Consider the following 19,478-nt stretch of genomic DNA (forward strand, 5'->3'; position numbering starts at 1 on the left):
ATATCTGTCAAAGGTTATGCCCATATTTATGGCTTTTGCTCAGTACTGCTTTCCAAAAGGATTATACCAGTTGTTATTCAAACCTTGTTGGCAGGATTTAGAAAAATTTTGCTCCCTTTAGTAGTCATAAAATATTTCAAATCCATTTTGCATTCTTGTGAGCATAAATATTTATGTACTAGTTTATTATTTGCCCTTTTCATTCATTCTAGAGTTATTGTATTTATTGAGCATCTGGTGTCTCACTATTCTAGGGACTGGGGTCTAACAATTAATAGAAGAGACAAAAATGTACGTATGGGAATGGTTGATACATCTTTATTAAAAGTATAGTCTTACCTGGCCTGTGTGGCTCGGTGGTTGAGCATCAACCTATGAATCAGGAGGTCATGGTTCAATTCCCAGTCAGGGCACATGCCTGGCTGCAGGCTCGTTCCCCAGTGTGGGGCATGCAGGAAGCAGTCAATCATTGATTCTCTCTCATCACTGATGTTTCTATCTCTCTCTCCTCTCCCTTCCTCTCTGAAATCAATAAATATATATTAACAACAACAACAACAACAACGACAAAAGTATAGCCTGTTAGGAACCATATTAAACTAGCATAAGCTTTTCCAACTAACATAAGCAAACCCTGGGAGTATTTGGCCTTTGCAGGAAGTTATGAAGAAGTAGGTGCAGCCATGTGAAGGATGAGCAAGGTGCACCTTCCTGCTCATTTATTTACTAACTAGAGGCCTGGTGCATGAAAATTCATGCACTGGAGGGGGGGTCCCTCAGCCCGGCCTGCCCCCTCTCATAGTCAGGGAGCCCTCAGGGGCGGGAGGCAACCCAGCAATCAGGGGAAGGTGACGCCCCATCACACCTCTGGTTCTGCCACTGCCAGCAGCAAGAGCCTCGGCCAGCTATAGTTACCTGAGCCTCGGGCAGCCCTGGGCAGCTGGGCAGCTGCTATCTGAGGCTTGTCTGCGCCTCGGGCCGGCCCCGGGCGGCTGGGGGGCTGAGGGGACTGGGGGACTCCAGAGGCAGGCGCACAGAACAGCTGGGCTGAGGGGACTGGGCACTGCCATCTTGCGGCTATGGGTGCTGCCATCTTTGAGGGCGTGGCAGTCAATTAGCATATTCCCTCCTTATTGACTGTGGGCACTGCCATCTTTGTGACAGCATGAGGATCAATTAGCATATTCCCTCTTTATTAGATAGGATAATGAAGTAATTTAAAGATTTGGAGGTAGAAAGTAAATTAGTACATAATTTTAAAATCAGCTTTATAATTAAAAGCATGAATATATTCATCCTGGAGCAGGAAAAAAGTCACATCAGTTAAAAAAAAAAAGTTTTCAAAGAAATGTCCAACACTTGTCTCCAAACGCCTTGGTATTCAGTCCCCTATACTTCAGTGGAAAAACTTAGGAGGCAGGACTATACTATTCAAAACAACTCTCTGGGGTTGAAGAGTAGGAGTAGCCCTTTAAGTGTTTTTCAGTTTTTGGTGATCACAAATGAAGCCATTATAAACATTTGCACTGTATGAAAGTTGTATTCGCTTAGCATCTTCAACTTCACCAGCGCTTGTATAGTGTTTTTCCCCCATTCTAAGAGCTATGGAGTAGTATCTGATTGTGGTTTTTATTTGCATTTCTCTAATGACCAATGATGTGGAGCATCTTTTCATGTGGCTTATTTGTATATCTTTTCTGGTGAAGTGTCTGTTCTAATGTTTCCCCCCTTTCTAAATTGTTTTTCTTATCATTAGTGGGCCTGGAGAGTTCTTGATATATTCTGAATAAAACTTCTTTATTAAATGTTTTGTTAAAAGACCCCAACTCCCAGCTTTGTATTTGAATATGTGTTTTCAAACAACTGTGAACTATTTTTAACTCCACACTGGCTTTTTACAAGTGATTTACATCAATTCACAATCTTTCTGAGGAATTATGGTTTTTCTCTACCTCTAAAATGAGGGTGATTTAGTTTACTGTCAAAATCTAAAATACCTGCCTTCAAGCTCTAAAAAGGTATTCTCTATGGAACGGACCTCGCCTGAAATGTAGCAGGAACTCTGCTTCCTGTTAGGATACTCAACAAGCAGAGAAATAAAGGACCCAGGAGCAGATAAGAAAACACTGTGTTCAAATGACCTATCTGTCTAAATTAGGTTAAACAAAACACTGAACCGGCCACACGGTAAGGAATGACTTCAAAGCTACCTGCCTGCCTTCCCCAGAAGCCAGACCTTGAGAAAAAGGAACTACAAATGTTGAAAGCAGTTGCATGCAAACTCCTCTCAATCCACATTTGCACCTGCATCTCTGATGTGCAACAAGGGATGCGTGCAACTTCAAAATTAGCCAAACGTGAGGCTGTTGACAATCTTGACGTGTGGTTTAGGGCTGTCTGCAGCAGAGCATGTTACACCTTGCAAATCGGGACCTTTCGCCGTTTCTGAATGGTCACTGTAGTTCATGGACTTGAATGCTACTCGAATGGAGCCGTGAGCAGCTCCGAGATGCGAAACCTCTCAAGTCGCTGCTGCCGCCGCCGCGAGTTCTCCAGGTGCCGCTCCCGCTCCGCCCGCCCGCTCTCTTCTCCCGCATCACTCGCCTGGTCAGGGCTCCTTCCCCGCGCCCAGTGGCTGCTCCCCACGCTCCCCAAACCGGCTGCAGACCCGGACTGGTTCCCGGTTCGGTCCCGAGCACGCCGGCCTCAGCTAAAAACTCTTCTCCACCTGTCGCAGGAGCTCATTCTGGGTAACTGTACTCACTTTTCCGCCACAGACTGACTGCTCGCTACTCCGGGAGTTAGGGCGTCGGGGCAAACAGGGCTCCTATTTGTGCTTACACAGTAACGGCCGCCCAAACGTGATGGTTAGACTCGCCTCAGGTCCGCAGACCGCGCCCCCTCACTCGCGAGGCGGGACACACCGAGGAGGGAGGAGCTGTGGCCCCGAGAAGGCGGCAGGGACGTCCCCCGCCGAGCCCGCCCAGGTCCCCGGGAGCACCGTCCGCGAACCCCGGGAAGTGAGGGCGCCGGTCGCCGCTTCCAGACCCACCTCTCGGCGAGTGCGGGAACTCCTTTTCCCGGCAGGCCCCGCGCGGCCCTCGGCGTCCCGCCTCCTCGCGGTGCGGCGCCCGGCGCGCCCGGGGGTCTTGTCACAGCAGCGCCCGCTAGCCCCGCCCCTCCTCCCGCCGGTTCCCCGCTCCGTTCCCAGTTCTCGCGAGTTCCAGGCCCGGATCCCAGCGCCCCGGCCCGCAACCCTCGCGCGCAATCTCCGCTCCCCAGCCTCGTCCTCGCGCGCGGCGCCCAGCCAATGAGGTGCGTTCTCGCGAGCGTAGATTCAAACAGGCGGCTCTGGAGGGAGGCTGGGCGCGAGATTCGGCGGACGGGACAAAACCCTGCAGGAGGCTCCTGCGAGCCTTGCAGAGCTGCTCGCTGCGGGGAGCGGGCGGGGGTCGGCGCCCGAGGCGAGGAGGCTGAGAGGCGGCGGGAGGGGCCGGCGGAGGGCGGGAGCGCGCCTGCTGACATGTTGGGGGCATCCCTGACTGGGCCGGGCCGGGGGTAGGAGCGGCGCTGCGGACCCGGGGGCGGGTGTCTGTCCGCCCCTCTGTCCTGCCCCACCGGGGACGTGCGTTCCCCGCTCGGTGGCCTGGGAGAGGGAGCCGGGCAGTCGGCGGGAGGGTCGGGGCACGGAAGCATTCGCCTGAGGCTGGAGGAGGCTGACCTGCGTCCCCGCCCAGCCCGCGCCTATGCGGTACTCGAAGGATGGCGAAGAGGTCGCGCAGGTGGGTGACATCCCTTTCGCCCGGGTCTGTCGTCACAGGCTCATCCCCGGGTCCTGTCTCTTTTCCCGCTGCTTCCCCACCAGGCCCTCCCGGGCCGGCCCGGGGCAGAGGTTTCCCTTCCCGCTGCTCCACAGCCGCCTGGGCCCGGCTGGCCCCGAGCACAGCTGTGACGTGTGCAGAGTTGGGGGACCAGCGTGTTTCAGAGCCGGAAAGTGGGTCACAGATGCCCAGGTTGCTCCTTCGAGTGGATGCTCCCCAGAATCTCTCACAACCACTTGTTGGTGTAGAGAGTTTCTTGCCAGGTAAGTTGCTTCGGGGAAGACGCTACGCCGAGAGAAGGGGCGGTGTTCTGCCAGGATGCCCTGGAAATGGTGTTCAGAGGCACTTTTTTTTCTCGGAATCGCTGCCAGTGAAACTAGGAACCCAGGGGCGAACCTGGGCGGAGACCCCTCTGCCATCCTCGCTTCCCGACAGGCTGGGAAAACCTGCTGAATAGTGGAGAAGAGGACCTTTAGGATGGTTTCCTGTAATTAGCATACTCATGTTCTCAGCTCTATGTGTGTATGTTTAATACTTTCTATTAAATATGTATACATAGAGATAGATGTCACACTAATACTACCAGTAGCTTGATCTTAAAATAAAAACAAGGTGTTTGATTCACTACTCGTATTTTGAGTGTCCATGTTTGGCTCTGACCGTAGCTAAGTTTGCACAGAGGTAAAGCACTTTAAAAAAAAAAACACCAAAAAACTTGCTAGGATGAATTTATGTATCTGATTTACTTATGTATAGTAGCTACTCCTAAGTTGTGTGTAGTAATCACTTGGAAGACAAAAAAAACCAACAAACTAGGTTGTCTTTTCATTGTGATATTAATAAACCTGAAAAGAAGTTTGGCACTATTTCCAAATGGCTTTGTTTCTAAATCCACAACCTCAAAGTCTTAACTAGTGATGTATTAAGTTGAAGTTTAGTATCAGGATTCATTCAGTGCAGATTTCTGTTACAAATTGGTAATGATACACATAATATTGCTATATTAATTTGTTAGGCACTTGCTGTATGTAAGATGTTTTTGCAGAAAGCAGCATAAAATACAATTAAGTCCTTGTTAGCTTATTAGTTTGTAGCAACTACAGTGTAGGTCAAACTTTTGAGGTGGAACAAATGTATACACACACATATATAAACCCACATTTCTAGAACAGGGGTTTCAACCTTGACACTATAGATATATCAGATAATACTTTGGGTGGTGAGGGGCTGACCTGGGCTTTGTAGGATGTTTAGCAACATCGCTGGCTTAAGAACAGTAGATACCAGTAACACCCACTTCCTCCAGCCCTGAAAAATCAAAGATCTCCAGACATTACCAAATGTCTATTGGGGGGCAAAAATCACCCAGGTGAGAATCACTGCCCTGGAATGTCAAGGACCCAGCTAACCTCTTAAATTTCAGAAAAGATAGATATTAGAAGTTCCTGTAATTATAATTACTGAGGTACTGGATTAGGCCCTTTCTTTTGAATATACAACAATTTTAAACTAAAATAAAAATAACCATTAAGCAAGTGGCAAGTGCTATAATGTGTGGCAGTACTTATCAGTACTGATGTTGATTTTATTCAAAATAGTTTCTTGGCTAATGCTGTCACCAGCATTTAGTTATGGTTAGACATGGATGCTTGAATATCAGAACCGTGCCTTCTCCAATTGGTTTTCTGTTTGCTTCATAATTTGTGTATGCTTCATAATGATAGACTAAGAAAGAAGAAGTGTTTTAATGATTAATTTGCCTGTATAAGTTTTATTTTATTGACAATACTGTGAACTTTGAGATCTAAACATTAATTGTACTGTTGACTTTTATTCCTTGTTTGCTGTATAAATTAATTGAAATGTATATTATAGAATGATTTAAGGAGTCATAAGTCTGGAGTAATTAAATATAGTGGAGTGAAGTTGCACACCCTATGGGAGTATTCAGGTAGAGGATGTGAGAAATTATCATCTCTGGATGGTGTATTTTCTTAGGGTCTTCACACTTGAATGTTTAGTATTCTAAATTATATTTAAGTATTTGAATGAAAATCATACTTTGCTGTATAAGAATTTTGCATAAGACTATATATAGGCATAAATCCTGTAATACATTTTTTTCTGTATGATCTTGAAAAAAAAGTAAAACGCTGTTACCTCAGGTGTGAAACAGCTGAAGGATGTTGGCTCTTTTGATCTTTAAAATAGCTATATCTATATATACATAAAAGAAAAGGCTCATTGCTGTGACTTCAAATAGTTTTAGATCCTACTGGGGGTTTTAATGACAATTTGTAGGCAATTCTAAAGTTGCCATATCTGTTATTAACATGTATTTGATTTTTAAAACATATTTATGTATTAAGTAATTAATTTTAGTTTTTAAAGCCAAGTCTACCCTTAAGTATAAACTTTAAAAAATGTCATTTAGAAGCCAAAAGGCCTGTTTACACTTGAGATGACCTGTGATTACACTAAACTGAAAAGATAAAAGCCAGTTCTTGAATTGGAAGATGTTTTCAGTTGGGTACACGTGTGTGTAGGAAGCGATTTTACTATGTTGTCTCCATCAAAATGGGTGTTATGGGTGAAAGAATACTGAAATATGAAAAACGATTTTTAAAAATCAGTTTTGTCATTAACTAGCAATGTTGTTTTTTTGGGGGGGGGGAAGCAAATAAACTCTGTATCCCAGTTGTTTATTTGTTATTATAAGGGATTTTAATCTTATGGTCTGTAAGGTAACTTCTAATTTAATATATATCCTATTTTGAACCCTTTTGTAATAATTTTTTCTCATTTAAAAATGTATACCCACTAATGGAATAAAATAGAAATACCCTCATATTGTTTTTGTTTATGAATAGCTAGGAGAACTCTCTTAAGTATTTACTTCACTATTGCTATTAATAATGGTCAAATAAAGTCAAATTTGTCTACTATAGTGATGCTAGTTAGCAGTCAAGATTTGGGGGAAAAATATTCATTCACGTATGCAGTACATCATATTTACCACTGGGTGGCCTGATTTCACTATATTAAATTAACCTGGTAAATTTTCATACTTGGAATTCAATTGGACTTTTAAGAATGCACTGTTATTCTGTCAAAACAGTTTAATAAAGATGTATTTTTTGATTATGATAAAAATTTCAGACTTGATGCAGTTTGTGATTTAAAATATGATCAAGTTGAAGTGATTTTATTACAACAAATTTTGTAAAACTATTGATATTTCTCCAATTTCAAACCAGTAGTTTGTTTTCAAATAAAAATAAATTTTTTAAAATTCTCACTTTTTTTTTTTGGCAGCCTCATTTTACTCTCTTTAGGTGATATAATTGGTGGCGTATAAAATCGAACTTCTCCAGGATGTTTTATCTAGTGTTGTCAAGTATGAATAATTGTGTGTTATTTCACAAATGACTGTCACATCATATTAGCTTACACCTCAGTATGAAGTTACTGTTAACCATCTTCCTTGCTTAGTGAGTCATAGTATATTTTTTGTATGTGTGTGCTTCATTTTGCTGTTTCATAATTACCCTAATCACTTTGTTCATTCATAATCGACAAAACCCTTTCCATTTGAATACTCAGATAATGTATTAACAGTTATGGCATAAATTTTTTCTTTAACTCAAACACTAAAACTGTCAGAATGATTTTGGAACCAAGGCCTGGATGAAAATTCTGAGACCAAATTCCTCTTTTATTTTTGCTTTGTGATGGCAGAAATAATTTCACCTATTTTTTGGCTGTCTTCTAGATTAGTCATTCCAGGCTAGAAATGGTTTATTTATCTACACAGTAGGAAGTTGATTTTATTTAGTACATCTTACCAGCATTGATTGCTATAATACAGAAATGTTAAAAGATGATATAAAAATCAGAAAAATAGAGCAGAGTAGAAAGCAATGGAACTTTTTTCATTGTTAAATGGTGAAATTGGAATATTGGTGAGGTTTCTTGTGGGGTTTTATCCTTTCCCTTTATTCTTGGCAAACTGTTGGCATTGTCAGCCATCTTTCTGTTGTAATATTAATAAATTGTTTCTAGGATCTTTTTCTGTCATACTTCTTATTTAAAAGTTATGTAATCTTTTCAACAATAATTTAAATAATACAGAAATAACTTAATTCTAAAACTAAGAAGTAGCTAGGGAAGTCCCAGTGGTAGGGAGATGACTCTAAGAATTCTACTTTAATGCTCTCTCACACTCACCCACTCAAAAACCCAGCTTCCTGAACACTGACTGAGCTATGCAACTTGGCCTGAAAACTGATGACCATGCTGATGCAAAACAGAATGAAACCCCGTGTAGAAATAGAAATTTCTCACAGACCACGTATGTGATTAGAAATAAGGGAGAATTTGAAAGTTAAAAATGAACAAGTTTCCAGGAATATTACTCTTTGGACCCAAGTAATATTTTTGGACTCATACCCTTAACTTAAAATATTTTGGTAAGAACCTTAAGGTGGATTTCATACGGATTAGATAGGATGTAGATATTTTTGTGATTAAAGATTTATATGGGCAACTCCCCAAGTTGAAAGTTGTTTTGATTTATAAATAACCTAATTTTTAAAGCAGTCTCAAAATGCTGTTGTGGCAGCTGTTGGGATCTGAGGGAGGGAGGAAGAGGGGAACCCGTGAAAGGCACAATCAAGGCCTGTTTGGGATGGCAGGAAGTGGTAATGTTGCTGGGATAGTTCTAGGAAAGGTTTGGCAACATGACACCCCAAAGAAACCCTTCTGTACTGAATATATTTTTTTAAATGTTTGTTTTAGCAGGTTCTGTTTTTTATGTTCTATCATTTGGAGGTAAATTTGGATTTTGGAAGTCCTTTTTAATAAATGGGAATGCCCTTCAGAACCTCCTAGAGGTATTTTCTTTTAAAAAAAAATGTTTTCTTCATATCCACGTGTGAGGTAATTTTAGAATTCAGAGACTTGGAAGAGGTGAAAGAGTAAGGAAGCTCATTCATTAATTTTACACATACATATTTGAATGGCAGGTACTGTACTTGGTGTTGAGAGATTAACATATTAGATGTGGTCTTTGCACTCTACTATTTGGTTGGGAAGGTTGGCAAGTGTAATTGGCATTAAGAAGGAAGGATAGCTGCCATGAGTACATACAATTTGGATAGAAAACTTTAGTATGGTGGTTTATCTGATTTAGTAGCCATCTTAGAAATTTATGAAGTAATTGGATCCTGAACCATCTCCAATTTAACAATTTGTAGTCTTGGCTAATCAGGTGATATTTCTGATAGCTGAAGATGGCTGCAAATAGCAGGGAAATGAGAAGTTCCTACAAAGGATTTGTAGACAGTATGTATTAAATCCAGGCCTTTATTTTTCAGTTTTATAAAATTGAAACTATGTAATATTAAGAACTACCTACATGCTCTTACTAAGTTCTATTAATAAGGTTAAACAAATCATCAAGATTTTGCTATTTGAAATCAGAATGAATTTTTGTAAAGTTGAATCTAGTAAAGCAAAATAACTTTGAATATTGTTAGACATTCAGCCTATGCACATAATAATAACATTGAGCCACCTCTCTGTGCCAGATGCTGTATAAGGTGTTTCCATGTTTTTCATTTATTCTATAATGTAGGTGGTATTATCTTCATTTTACAAACATAAACTAAAGCTCTGAGAGGCTAATATATTCATGGATTCAAAGTGAGTAGTTAAGTTAGAAGTAGAACCTTGCTGTGATTTAAAAATGTACTTGAAGTTTGTCTGGCATGAACCAGCTTTTTTGGTATTCTCTTACCTATTTTTCCAATATGGTATATTTAGAAGTTAGTGAGTTTTGGAGTTCAGTCATGCTATATTTGGTGTAACTGTGGGCAAGAAGTTACTTTTCTAAATTTCCTATTCTGTAAAATGGGAATAACAAGAATAATCATCCCCTTTTAGAGTTGTGGGGTTTTAGAGAAATTTTATAGACTGCCACAGTGTCTGGTACTTAGGCAGTTTAAATAAATATTGGCTTATGTTATTTTCAGATGCTGATGACTTTAGTGCCCTAGCTACTAAAAATTCTCTAATTCAGCTTATCAATTCAGTTGCCCTCTTTTTCTGGGGCTTCTTGCTCTCATGGCTTTAATTGTTCTCTGTATGTTGGTGATTGCCAAAACTGTGTCTACCCTAGACTTTTTACTTGAGCAGAATATCCATGTGCCCAGTTGCCTTCAAGATCTGCTTTGCACAGTAGCAGCACTACTAGCAACATGTGGCTATTGAAATGTGGCTAGTCTGAATTGCGATGTGCTTAACTATAAAATACACACCTGATTTTGAAGGCTTTAGTAAGAAAAAAAGTAATGTAAAACATTTCATGATTATATTGATTACATGTTGAAATGATAATTTTAAAAATATATTGGGTAAATAACATTTATTAAAATTAATTTTATCTGTTTCTATTTTTTAAAATGTGGTTGCTAGGAAATTACATATGTGGCTTGCATTACATTTCTTTGTACGGTGCTGATGTATATATTTGAATATATATACTTGCTGTTATATACTAGTATATACTATATTTCTCATATAGTTCTTAAGTGCCTTGAAATCAGCTAGTCCAGAACTTAGTACTCTCCCCATCCCCTTCAAAGTTCAGCTTTCCTTCTCTATTCCTTATCTCAGTGAATAGCTCTATTTATGCTCCCAAAGCCAGAAATTTTGAAGTCATCCTTGATTTCTCCTTTTCCCATGTCTCTCATATCTAGTAGTTGTAAAATCTTTTTGTTTCTACCTGTTAAATATCTGTTTCATGTACTTTTTTCTATGACCATTGTCATTACTTTAGTCAGTTTGTTCTTTAATGGTTTCTTGATTTTTGTCACATTTAGATCTCTTCTACTCAATAATATAAAAAACAGAATTCTACCCTATTATAGTACTATTATGGTTTCATTTCAAAAATGTAAAATATTTGCTTCATCTGAATTTTTTATTTTAAAGTAGGACTTGATCTTTATTTTTTAAAAATAGCTACCCAGTGTCTTACCATTTATTGAAAAGTCCATCTTTACCCTACTAATTTAATATGTTGCTGTTTTAATTTTCCAAATTCCCAAATGGTTTTACTTTTTTCTGAATGTTCTGTTGCAGCGATCTGTGTATGTTTATGTGCCATTGCCATTCTGTTTGATTTATTGTTTCCCCACAGTATATTTTTATGTTAATTTAGGGAGAATGGACATCTAGAATACCGTTTTCCTGTCCAAGAATGTGGTCTGGATGTTTTTCCATTAGTTCAAGTCTTTTGTGTCTCACAATACTGTTTTTTTATTTACTCTACTTTGACCTTGTACATTCAAGTTATTTCTACATATTTTAACTTTTGTTGTATTATTAATGGATTATTTCTTCCAGTGTGTTAACTGCCTATGTTTTGTGTTTTACCATTACCATTGTCAGGCCCTAATAATTTACTGTAAAAGATTACTAATTGGTCTTCCTTCCTTCATTTCTCCAATTTCTGATAGTGATTTATCTTTCACTTCTTAAAGTCCTTTACTTTTTAGGATAAAGATCAAATAAAGAATAAAAGTCGCCGAAACCGGTTTGGCTTAAAGTTTACCTTGGACCCTGGTGACTGAAAGGTCCCAGGTTCGATTCCGGTCAAGGGCATGTACCTGGTTTGCGGGCACATCCCCAGGGGGTGTGCAGGAGGCAGCTGATCGATGTTTCTCTCTCATCGATGTTTCTAACTCTCTATCTCTCTCCCTTCCTCTCTATAAAAAAATCAATAAAATATATTTAAAAAAAAAAAAAAGAATAAAAGTCAAACCCCTTAGGATGACATAAAGTTTACCTTGGACCCTGGTGGCATATCCACTCTTATCTCTGGTTGTAAGAACTATAGTTTCTCTCCAATGTATGTCTCTAAGTTTTTTTTTTTAATACTTTAAATAATCTTATTGGATATATGCCTTTTAGTTTGAGTGGCTTCTTTAGTCATACCTGTTCAATGACTGAATTTAAAAATTTAAATAAAATTTTTCATTTCACAATTGTGTTTTTATAAGTGAGGATGAGGATGATGACCTTCAGTATGCTGATCATGATTATGAAGTACCCCAACAAAAAGGATTAAAGAAACTCTGGAACAGAGTAAAATGGACAAGAGATGAGGTGATTATCTGATAAAGTTTACTAACTTCATACCTGTATTTATTAATGCTGTTATAGATATGAAAACTATTTTAAAATAAAACATGAGAAGAGTTATCCATCAACTAACTTGCACATTATTTTTCTTCAGCCAGAGGCATGAATAGTGGATTAATGTTGAGCTAGAAACAGTAGAGTAAATGGGAAAACTTATATTATAGTGGATTTAGTCCTAAAAATGGCCACCAGATATGGCATGAAACAATCAGAGAATTATCTGTATTAAGGGATAGAGTAATAGGGTGAGGGAAAGCTTTCTAAAGTTCATACCTGTTTTAATAGGATGATAAGTTAAAGAAGTTGGTTGAACAACATGGAACTGACGATTGGACTCTCATTGCTAGTCATCTTCAGGTAAGGGAAACATATTTCTATATATAATGGATGATTTGGGCAATTGAGTTAAATTTTCTGTTTTTAAAAATGTGTCTCTATTATTTTAGGTTCGGGTTTTCTTCCTAAAAACATCTTTTATTCTGGTCCTCCTATAGTGGCCAATGGTTTAGAAAGTCTGATTTTCTTGTAATTAGTTTATCCACAGGGCCTAAAAAGATTACTAATCTAAAACAAAAATGATACTAAGTTTGGGTAGGGCTTTATACATATTTGCTGATAAGTATTAAAACATTTTGAGAGAAGTTAATTATATTGAAATACTTGATAACTAATTAATAAAAATCAGAAAAGTCTGTTGAAAAGTTTGTCATAAAATGCTTACATTTTAAAATGTTTACCGATTTAAAAAAATTATACATACTACTATTTACCTACTGTTTATTAGCATATAATTTTATAATTTACTAAGTATTTTCACGTATACTTTTATTTGTTCCTCGCTACACTTTTGGTAGTAAGGCAAAATATTCATATTTTAAAAAATTCATATTTTAATTTCTGTATTGACTACTTTGGGTTTCAGAAACCATGTTATCTATGTTGTTTTTATATTGTTATGACTCCTTTAAAATATATATATATATAAAAATTTTTTTTTTTCAATGTCTCCCCATTCACAATACAGACCAGGCAAAAGAGCCTGAGCTGAGGTGTATATGGGGCAAGTTAACTCTGCCTCCTATTTCTGTACAGTCAGTGTAAGAACACAGCCTGTGGTAAGCACCAGGAGGCCTATATATTTTTTGTTGATTTCAGAGAGGAAGGGAGAGGGAGAGAGAGAGAGAAACATCAATGATGAGAGAGAATCATTGACTGGCTGCCTCCTGCACACCCCCCAGTTGGGATCGAGCCCACAACCCAGGCATATACCCTGACTGGGAATCAAACTGCGACCTTCTGGTTCATAAGTTGACACTCAGCCACTGAGCCACACTGGCTAGGCAGTCACTCCTTTTAATATAACCTGAAAATGGAGACCAAATAATGGAAAGAACATTAAATTTTTGAGCCAATCTAAATTTTGTTCAAATGTCAACTCTATTAGCTTAGAAAATTTTTTCTTTGATCTTCAGTTATATAGATAACTAGTGGCCCGGTGCACGAAATTCGTGCACATTAAAAGGGGATTAATTAGAGGAAATATTTTAATATTGCTCTTTGCCCTTTCTCTATAATAGAAGTGTCAGAGATGAAAGAAAATTAGTAAAATGTATATAAAAATCTTCCTCCTGTCAGAGTCTGGGGTGCACCACAGGACCCAGAGGCAAGTCCCCACCCACCCACGTGTGCCTCAAAACCGCACGAGACCCAGACCCAGCCGGACCCCCCTCATTGGGCTAGATCCAGACCCAGCCGGTCCCACCATTGTCAAGCCCCACCGGGTGGGGGGGGGGGTCAGCCTCAGGTCCCCTGGCCTGGCGCCAGGGCGGGGGGGGCATGGCCTGAGGTCCCCCAGCCTGGGCCGGGGCAGGGGGCACGGTCTGAGGTCCCCCATTAAGCCCCGCCGGGCAGGGAGTGCGGCCTGCTGCCCCCAGCCTGGCGCCGGGGCAGGGGGTGTGGCCTGAGGGTCCCCTGTCAAGCCCTGCCAGGCGGGGGGCATGGCCTGAGGTTTCCCGGCCCAGCACCAGGGTGGGGGGTGCACCTTGAGGTCCCCCGTCAAGTCTCGCTGGGTGGGGGGCACAGCCTCAGGTCCCCTGGCCCGGTGCCAGGGCAGGGGCGTAGCCTGAGTTCCTCCGGCCTGGCGCCGGGGCGGGGGGTGCACCTTGAGGTCCCCTGTCAAGCCCTGCTGGGCGGGAGGGCGCAGCCTCAGGTCCCTGCTGATTGCTCCTTAAGGCTCGTTATGGGAACTTGGCCTCAGCCTTGGGTGCAGCCATCTTTGTGGTGGAGTGACGGTTAATTTGCATGTTTCTCTCTTATTATATAGGTCAGTGATGGCGAACCTTAGACACGTGTGTCAGAGGTGACACATGAACTCATTTTTTTGGTTGATTTTCTTTGTTAAATGGCATTTAAATATGTAAAATAAATATCAAAAATATAAGTCTTTGTTTTACTATGGTTGCAAATATCAAAAAATTTCTATATGTGACACAGCACCAGAGTTAAGTGAGGGTTTTTCAAAATGCTGACACGCCGAGCTCAAAAGTTTCGCCATCACTGATATAGGCTATAATATGTAAATAATAGTACTGGTTTTGTAGTATTTTTGTGAGAATTAGAAATAACATAGAATGTTTGGCATAGTTCCAGACATTTAGCTTCCATGTTCAATAAATGGAAGCTAAATCAGAAAAGTTATTTACATTAGTTTTATCAGTTTAACTTCAATGGTATAACAGCAAATGAAGTGAACAGAGAATGCTACAAGAACATAAAGGAACAACCTGATTATTTTAAAGAAAGTGATAGCCTTAAAATGGATCAGCATTGATGTATAGAAACTAAAAATGAAGCTCAATTTGAATAAAAATAATTTGAAGTGCAGTAGACACAAAGACCGAACTATTGGTAAGCAAAGTATTGGTATCTATTGCTTTATATATTTTTAAATTATCTATAATTGTGTATATTAACTAATGTCTTTGTAAATTGAATTACTAATGAAAAGTTACTATTATTATTATCATCATCATAATACATAGGAGTTACTAAGTCATGAATTGACTAAAATAAGGTTTCATTTATTATTAATCATTTTTGGAGTTTGAGATATTTCTACATAAGGTTTTCTTATCCTGGTAAATTCATTTTTCTTTTAAGCTTCAACACTTAAATAATTTAACTGATACATAATACACATTTCCCATGTAGATATGTTTAGTTTTTTGACAACTTGGGGGGTCATCATTTATAAACATCCTTCTTCAAGCACCATGTAGTAGTCTAGCAATGCCTTTAGGGTTTTTTAATTGTGTAGAGTTATGTACTGCTAATCTATATGAATCTAGGCTGCTGTGCTGTTTGAGTTCTTTTATCTGCTTTATATAGTTTTCTGTTTACTTCCTTTTATTTCTCAACCTTACACACGTTTCTTATGGGCAGTATTTGTATTATAGATTTGCTGCTTGCTGTTTTACAAGGTACAGTATAGAGACAAATACTTTAATTTCAAGTATATATTGTTTTTGTTTGTAGTATAAGCCCTGCCACTACTTTAATTAAAAAAGAATTGGGACACAGGCATGTAAAAGAAATATTACATATTTAAGAATGCTGTTGAATACATTATTCTTGAAGACTTTATTTTTAAGGTTGTGAGACATAAGTTTGGGCTGACTAGTTTTCTGGAAGAAAGTTGTCCAATAACAAAATCATCTAAATTTTTTCAGAATCGTTCTGATTTTCAGTGCCAACATCGATGGCAGAAAGTTTTAAATCCAGAATTGATAAAGGGTCCCTGGACCAAAGAAGAAGATCAGAGGGTAATATTATGTTCATGTTCTTTTTTTTCTTCTTCTTCCGCTGTGTAGATCGATTAGCTTTTTTTCTTCCTAGTACATTGTTTTGACACATAAAGTCTATATTTAAATCACTTTGATTTTGTTCTCTGGGTGCTGTTGTTGTTGTTAATCCTCACCTGAGGATATTTTTTCCATGGGTTTTTAGAGAGAGTTGGGGTGGGGGGGAGGGAGGAATGGAGGGAAGAGGAGAGAGGGAGAAAGAGAAAGAGAGAGATGGCAATGTGAGAGAGACACATTGATTGGTTGCCTCCTGCATGTGCCCTGACTGGACCAGGGATTGAACCTGCAACCCAGGTTTGTGCCCTTGACCAGAATGTAGTTTTTAATGAATTGAGTCAAAGTATATATGGTATTTTCTTTCAGAGAGTTTGCTTTGTGGAAGTAAAATATACTATCCTCTTAGCACCTTGTTTAGAGTTTAGGTTAGTAACATTTAGGGTATAGTTTCTTTTGAAAATTGAGTTAACATTTTAAAAACAATTTTATCTTATTTGATAGCATTTTATATAATTTAATATACATTCTCAATTTTCCCTTCTGACCTATAATAAGTCACCAAATAAGATAGATATCAAAGCATCATGTTTCCAAAGGGTTGGATGATTTAAAAACCAAGATAATTCTCTGTATTATAAAAAAGAAGGATGGGAGAGTTTCTGTCCTCCACTTGGAATTACCCTTTCATTCATGTCCTTTATGGCATAAAAATTGTTAATGTAGTTGGAGAATTAGAGTATTCTTATTGCCACACACTAAAAAAGTTACTACTTCATTAAGCTCAGAACTGATTTGATTTACTTGATAAGTTTTAAAATGTGAGATCTAGATCCTTTCAGTTTGAGAAAGGAAGAAATGAAAAGACAATAACTGTAGATCCATCCTACTTCCAAACTGATTTATTAGGCTATTACAGCTACTTTAAATTATTTGTATGAAAACAATTTAACTTACAAGTCACTTTAATTAGTACCTTGTATTTTAGATAAGTTTGGGATCAGTCTTTGAAGTTGGCAAATACTGAAGCAGTATTTATTGGCAAATTTTTTTTTTTTAAGTTGTAGTTGTGGCTTGGATTTAATGCATTTTTTAAAAAAAGCATTTGTGAGTTATGTTTTTAACATTCTGTCAAGGTAATGGTTTTTTAAACTTTGTTTTTCTGTTTTTTAGGTTATTGAATTAGTTCAGAAATATGGCCCAAAAAGATGGTCTTTAATTGCAAAACATTTAAAAGGAAGAATAGGCAAGCAGTGTAGAGAACGATGGCATAATCATCTGAATCCCGAGGTAAAGAAATCTTCCTGGACAGAAGAGGAGGACAGGATCATTTATGAAGCACATAAGCGGTTGGGAAATCGTTGGGCAGAAATTGCCAAACTACTTCCTGGAAGGTGCTTATATAAATGTATATACATTTTTCTGTACTTAAACTTGATCTTTATTATGTTACTATTAAATATATTTGCAAGTACCCCATGACTTTTATTTTATTTATAATTAAAATTTAGACTGTATAATACAAGCAACCGTTTGGGACTATTTGTAATATATCTGTAGTAAGGATATAATTATTTTTAATGAAGTATTTTATAGTAATTTTTGCAATAAAATGATAGACCTTTGGATTATGGACATTTACTGCACCCCCTCCCCCAAATTATGTTTATATATCAATGCCAATGAAGCAGACCTTTGTACAAACTTGGTTGGAATGGAGTCTAAATCGAAGAGGTTTCTTTTTTATTGGATTCTATGCATAAGCCCAGAAAATAACAAACAATACTAGCTGAAATAAATTGCTATGAAAGTACATTAGAGAAAACTCAATTCTTAATTATGGTATGATTCAAATCATGAAAGTAGTGCATACAGGGGTAGGCAAAAGGAGGTTTACAGTTCATATGGAAAAAGACATGCAGGTTATGATTATTTAATTTTATTACTATTTTTAATTCACCTGAGAATATGTTTTTATTGATTGTTTTTCGAGAGAGAGGAAGTGGCGGGGAGAGAAACATCCATCGTTTGCCTCCCGTACTGGGGATTGAACCCACAACTTTTTAGTATATGGGATGATGCTCCAACCGACCTAGCCACACGGCCAGGGCCAAGTTATAATTATTACAATAGCTTTATTAATTCAAAAGACTGGCATAATGGCACAGTGCACTTAGGTACAATCTCATAAGTGCTCAAATTGCCCACATTCTTGAAGTCTACTTGGTATACTCTGTGTTTCCAGTACTCACAATTATAGACCTACTTTTGCCCACCCCTCTATATCCATGTGGCTCAGATGTAGAATTTCCCTCAGCGGCAGGGCTGTGGTATGTACATTATACAGTGCACTGATTCAAATGTTTCCTAATAGTACAATAGACCAACAACATTGAAAAAATTCATACCTCACTTAGAAGATATGCATTTTGTTGTTGTAATCCCTATATAGTACTTCATTGTTTATAAAATGCTTATACATATATTATTAATTAACCTTCATATATTTGTGAAATACACAGAGTAAACAATGCTGTCTTCATAGATAAGGAAATGAAAGCACAATGTTAAGGTTCTTTTCAAGTTACTGAATCTGGCCTAGGAACTTTTGATGTTTTTAATCTCATACATCTTTTTATTGTCCATACAGTGATGGCGAACCTATGACATGCGTGTCAGAGGTGACACGCGAACTCATTTTTTTGGTTGATTTTTCTTTGTTAAATGGCATTTAAATATATAAAATAAATATCAAAAATATAAATCTTTGTTTTACTATGGTTGCAAATATCAAAAAATTTCTATATGTGACACGGCACCAGAGTTAAGTGAGGGTTTTTCAAAATGCTGACACGCCGAGCTCAAAAGGTTCGCTATCACTGCATAGGACGTAGTCTAGTACCTTGACATAAATTAGGTTCTCAGTAAATGTTTGTAGATTTTATGAAAGATGAAATTTACACTATAAGTAGGTTGAAGATTTATGTTTATATAAAGTAAACTTAGGCAAAAACGGAGTCCATGAACTTTGTTCCATAAGTATTTTGTTCTAAGAAGTGAAAAAGAATTCTGGGATTCTGTAATTGTGGTTGCTTTTCACAATCATGGTTGTTCTGGCTTTAAGGTCTTTGTCCTTGCTATGCTCTTTATCTGGAATGCTCTTTTTTTTCTGTTCTTTTATGGCTGGTTCATTCTTGTCATTTAGATCTTAGCTTCACTGTCACCTCTCAGAAGCCCTCCTGGACCACCTAATCAAAATTACCCTTATTACTCATTTTTCCTTTTGTTAATCCTCACCCAAGGTTATTTTTCCATTGATTTTTAGAGAGAGTGGGAGGGAGGGGGGAGAGACACAGAGAGAGAGAAACATGGATGAGACACATCGATAATGAGACACATTATTTTTCTCTAATGATCTACATTGCACTGACATTTCTCTTATTACATATTTAATTTTTGTTTTTCTGTTCTTTCCTACTTTCCTTCTGCCACATTTCCAATGAGAATGTAAATTCCATGAAAGAGGGACTTCCTTTGCCTTATTTGCTGCTATATCTCCAGTGCTTAGAATGTGCCTGACATATAGACATACAGTTTA

General features: G+C 38.4%; 1 protein-coding gene and 1 non-coding gene across 6 annotated transcripts in view; one reads left to right on the forward strand and one right to left on the reverse strand.

The window, feature by feature from the left end:
* The first annotated feature begins 3,357 nt into the window (after positions 1-3,357).
* Positions 3,358-19,478, forward strand: part of MYBL1 (MYB proto-oncogene like 1) — a 32,009-nt gene continuing 15,888 nt past the window's right edge. For 3 of the 5 annotated variants that reach the window (XM_023755460.1, XM_023755461.1, XM_023755462.1), the window contains exons 1-5: positions 3,358-3,782; positions 11,889-11,990; positions 12,312-12,383; positions 15,755-15,847; positions 17,054-17,274. In XM_023755460.1, the coding sequence (XP_023611228.1) occupies positions 3,747-3,782; positions 11,889-11,990; positions 12,312-12,383; positions 15,755-15,847; positions 17,054-17,274 (524 nt within the window). In that variant the 5' untranslated portion in view covers positions 3,358-3,746. Of the gene's footprint in view, positions 3,783-11,884; positions 11,991-12,311; positions 12,384-15,754; positions 15,848-17,053; positions 17,275-19,478 lie in introns of all 5 variants that reach the window. The other 2 variants (XM_014457481.2, XM_006090608.3) reach the window with 1 other exon arrangement.
* LOC111826424 lies at positions 13,026-13,158 on the reverse strand. Its single transcript, XR_002829757.1, has one exon. It is a non-coding gene; the product is annotated as a small nucleolar RNA SNORA51 (small nucleolar RNA).

Source organism: Myotis lucifugus, unplaced genomic scaffold (genome assembly GCF_000147115.1).
Source record: "Myotis lucifugus unplaced genomic scaffold, Myoluc2.0 scaffold_77, whole genome shotgun sequence".
NCBI classification, from domain to species: domain Eukaryota; kingdom Metazoa; phylum Chordata; class Mammalia; order Chiroptera; family Vespertilionidae; genus Myotis; species Myotis lucifugus.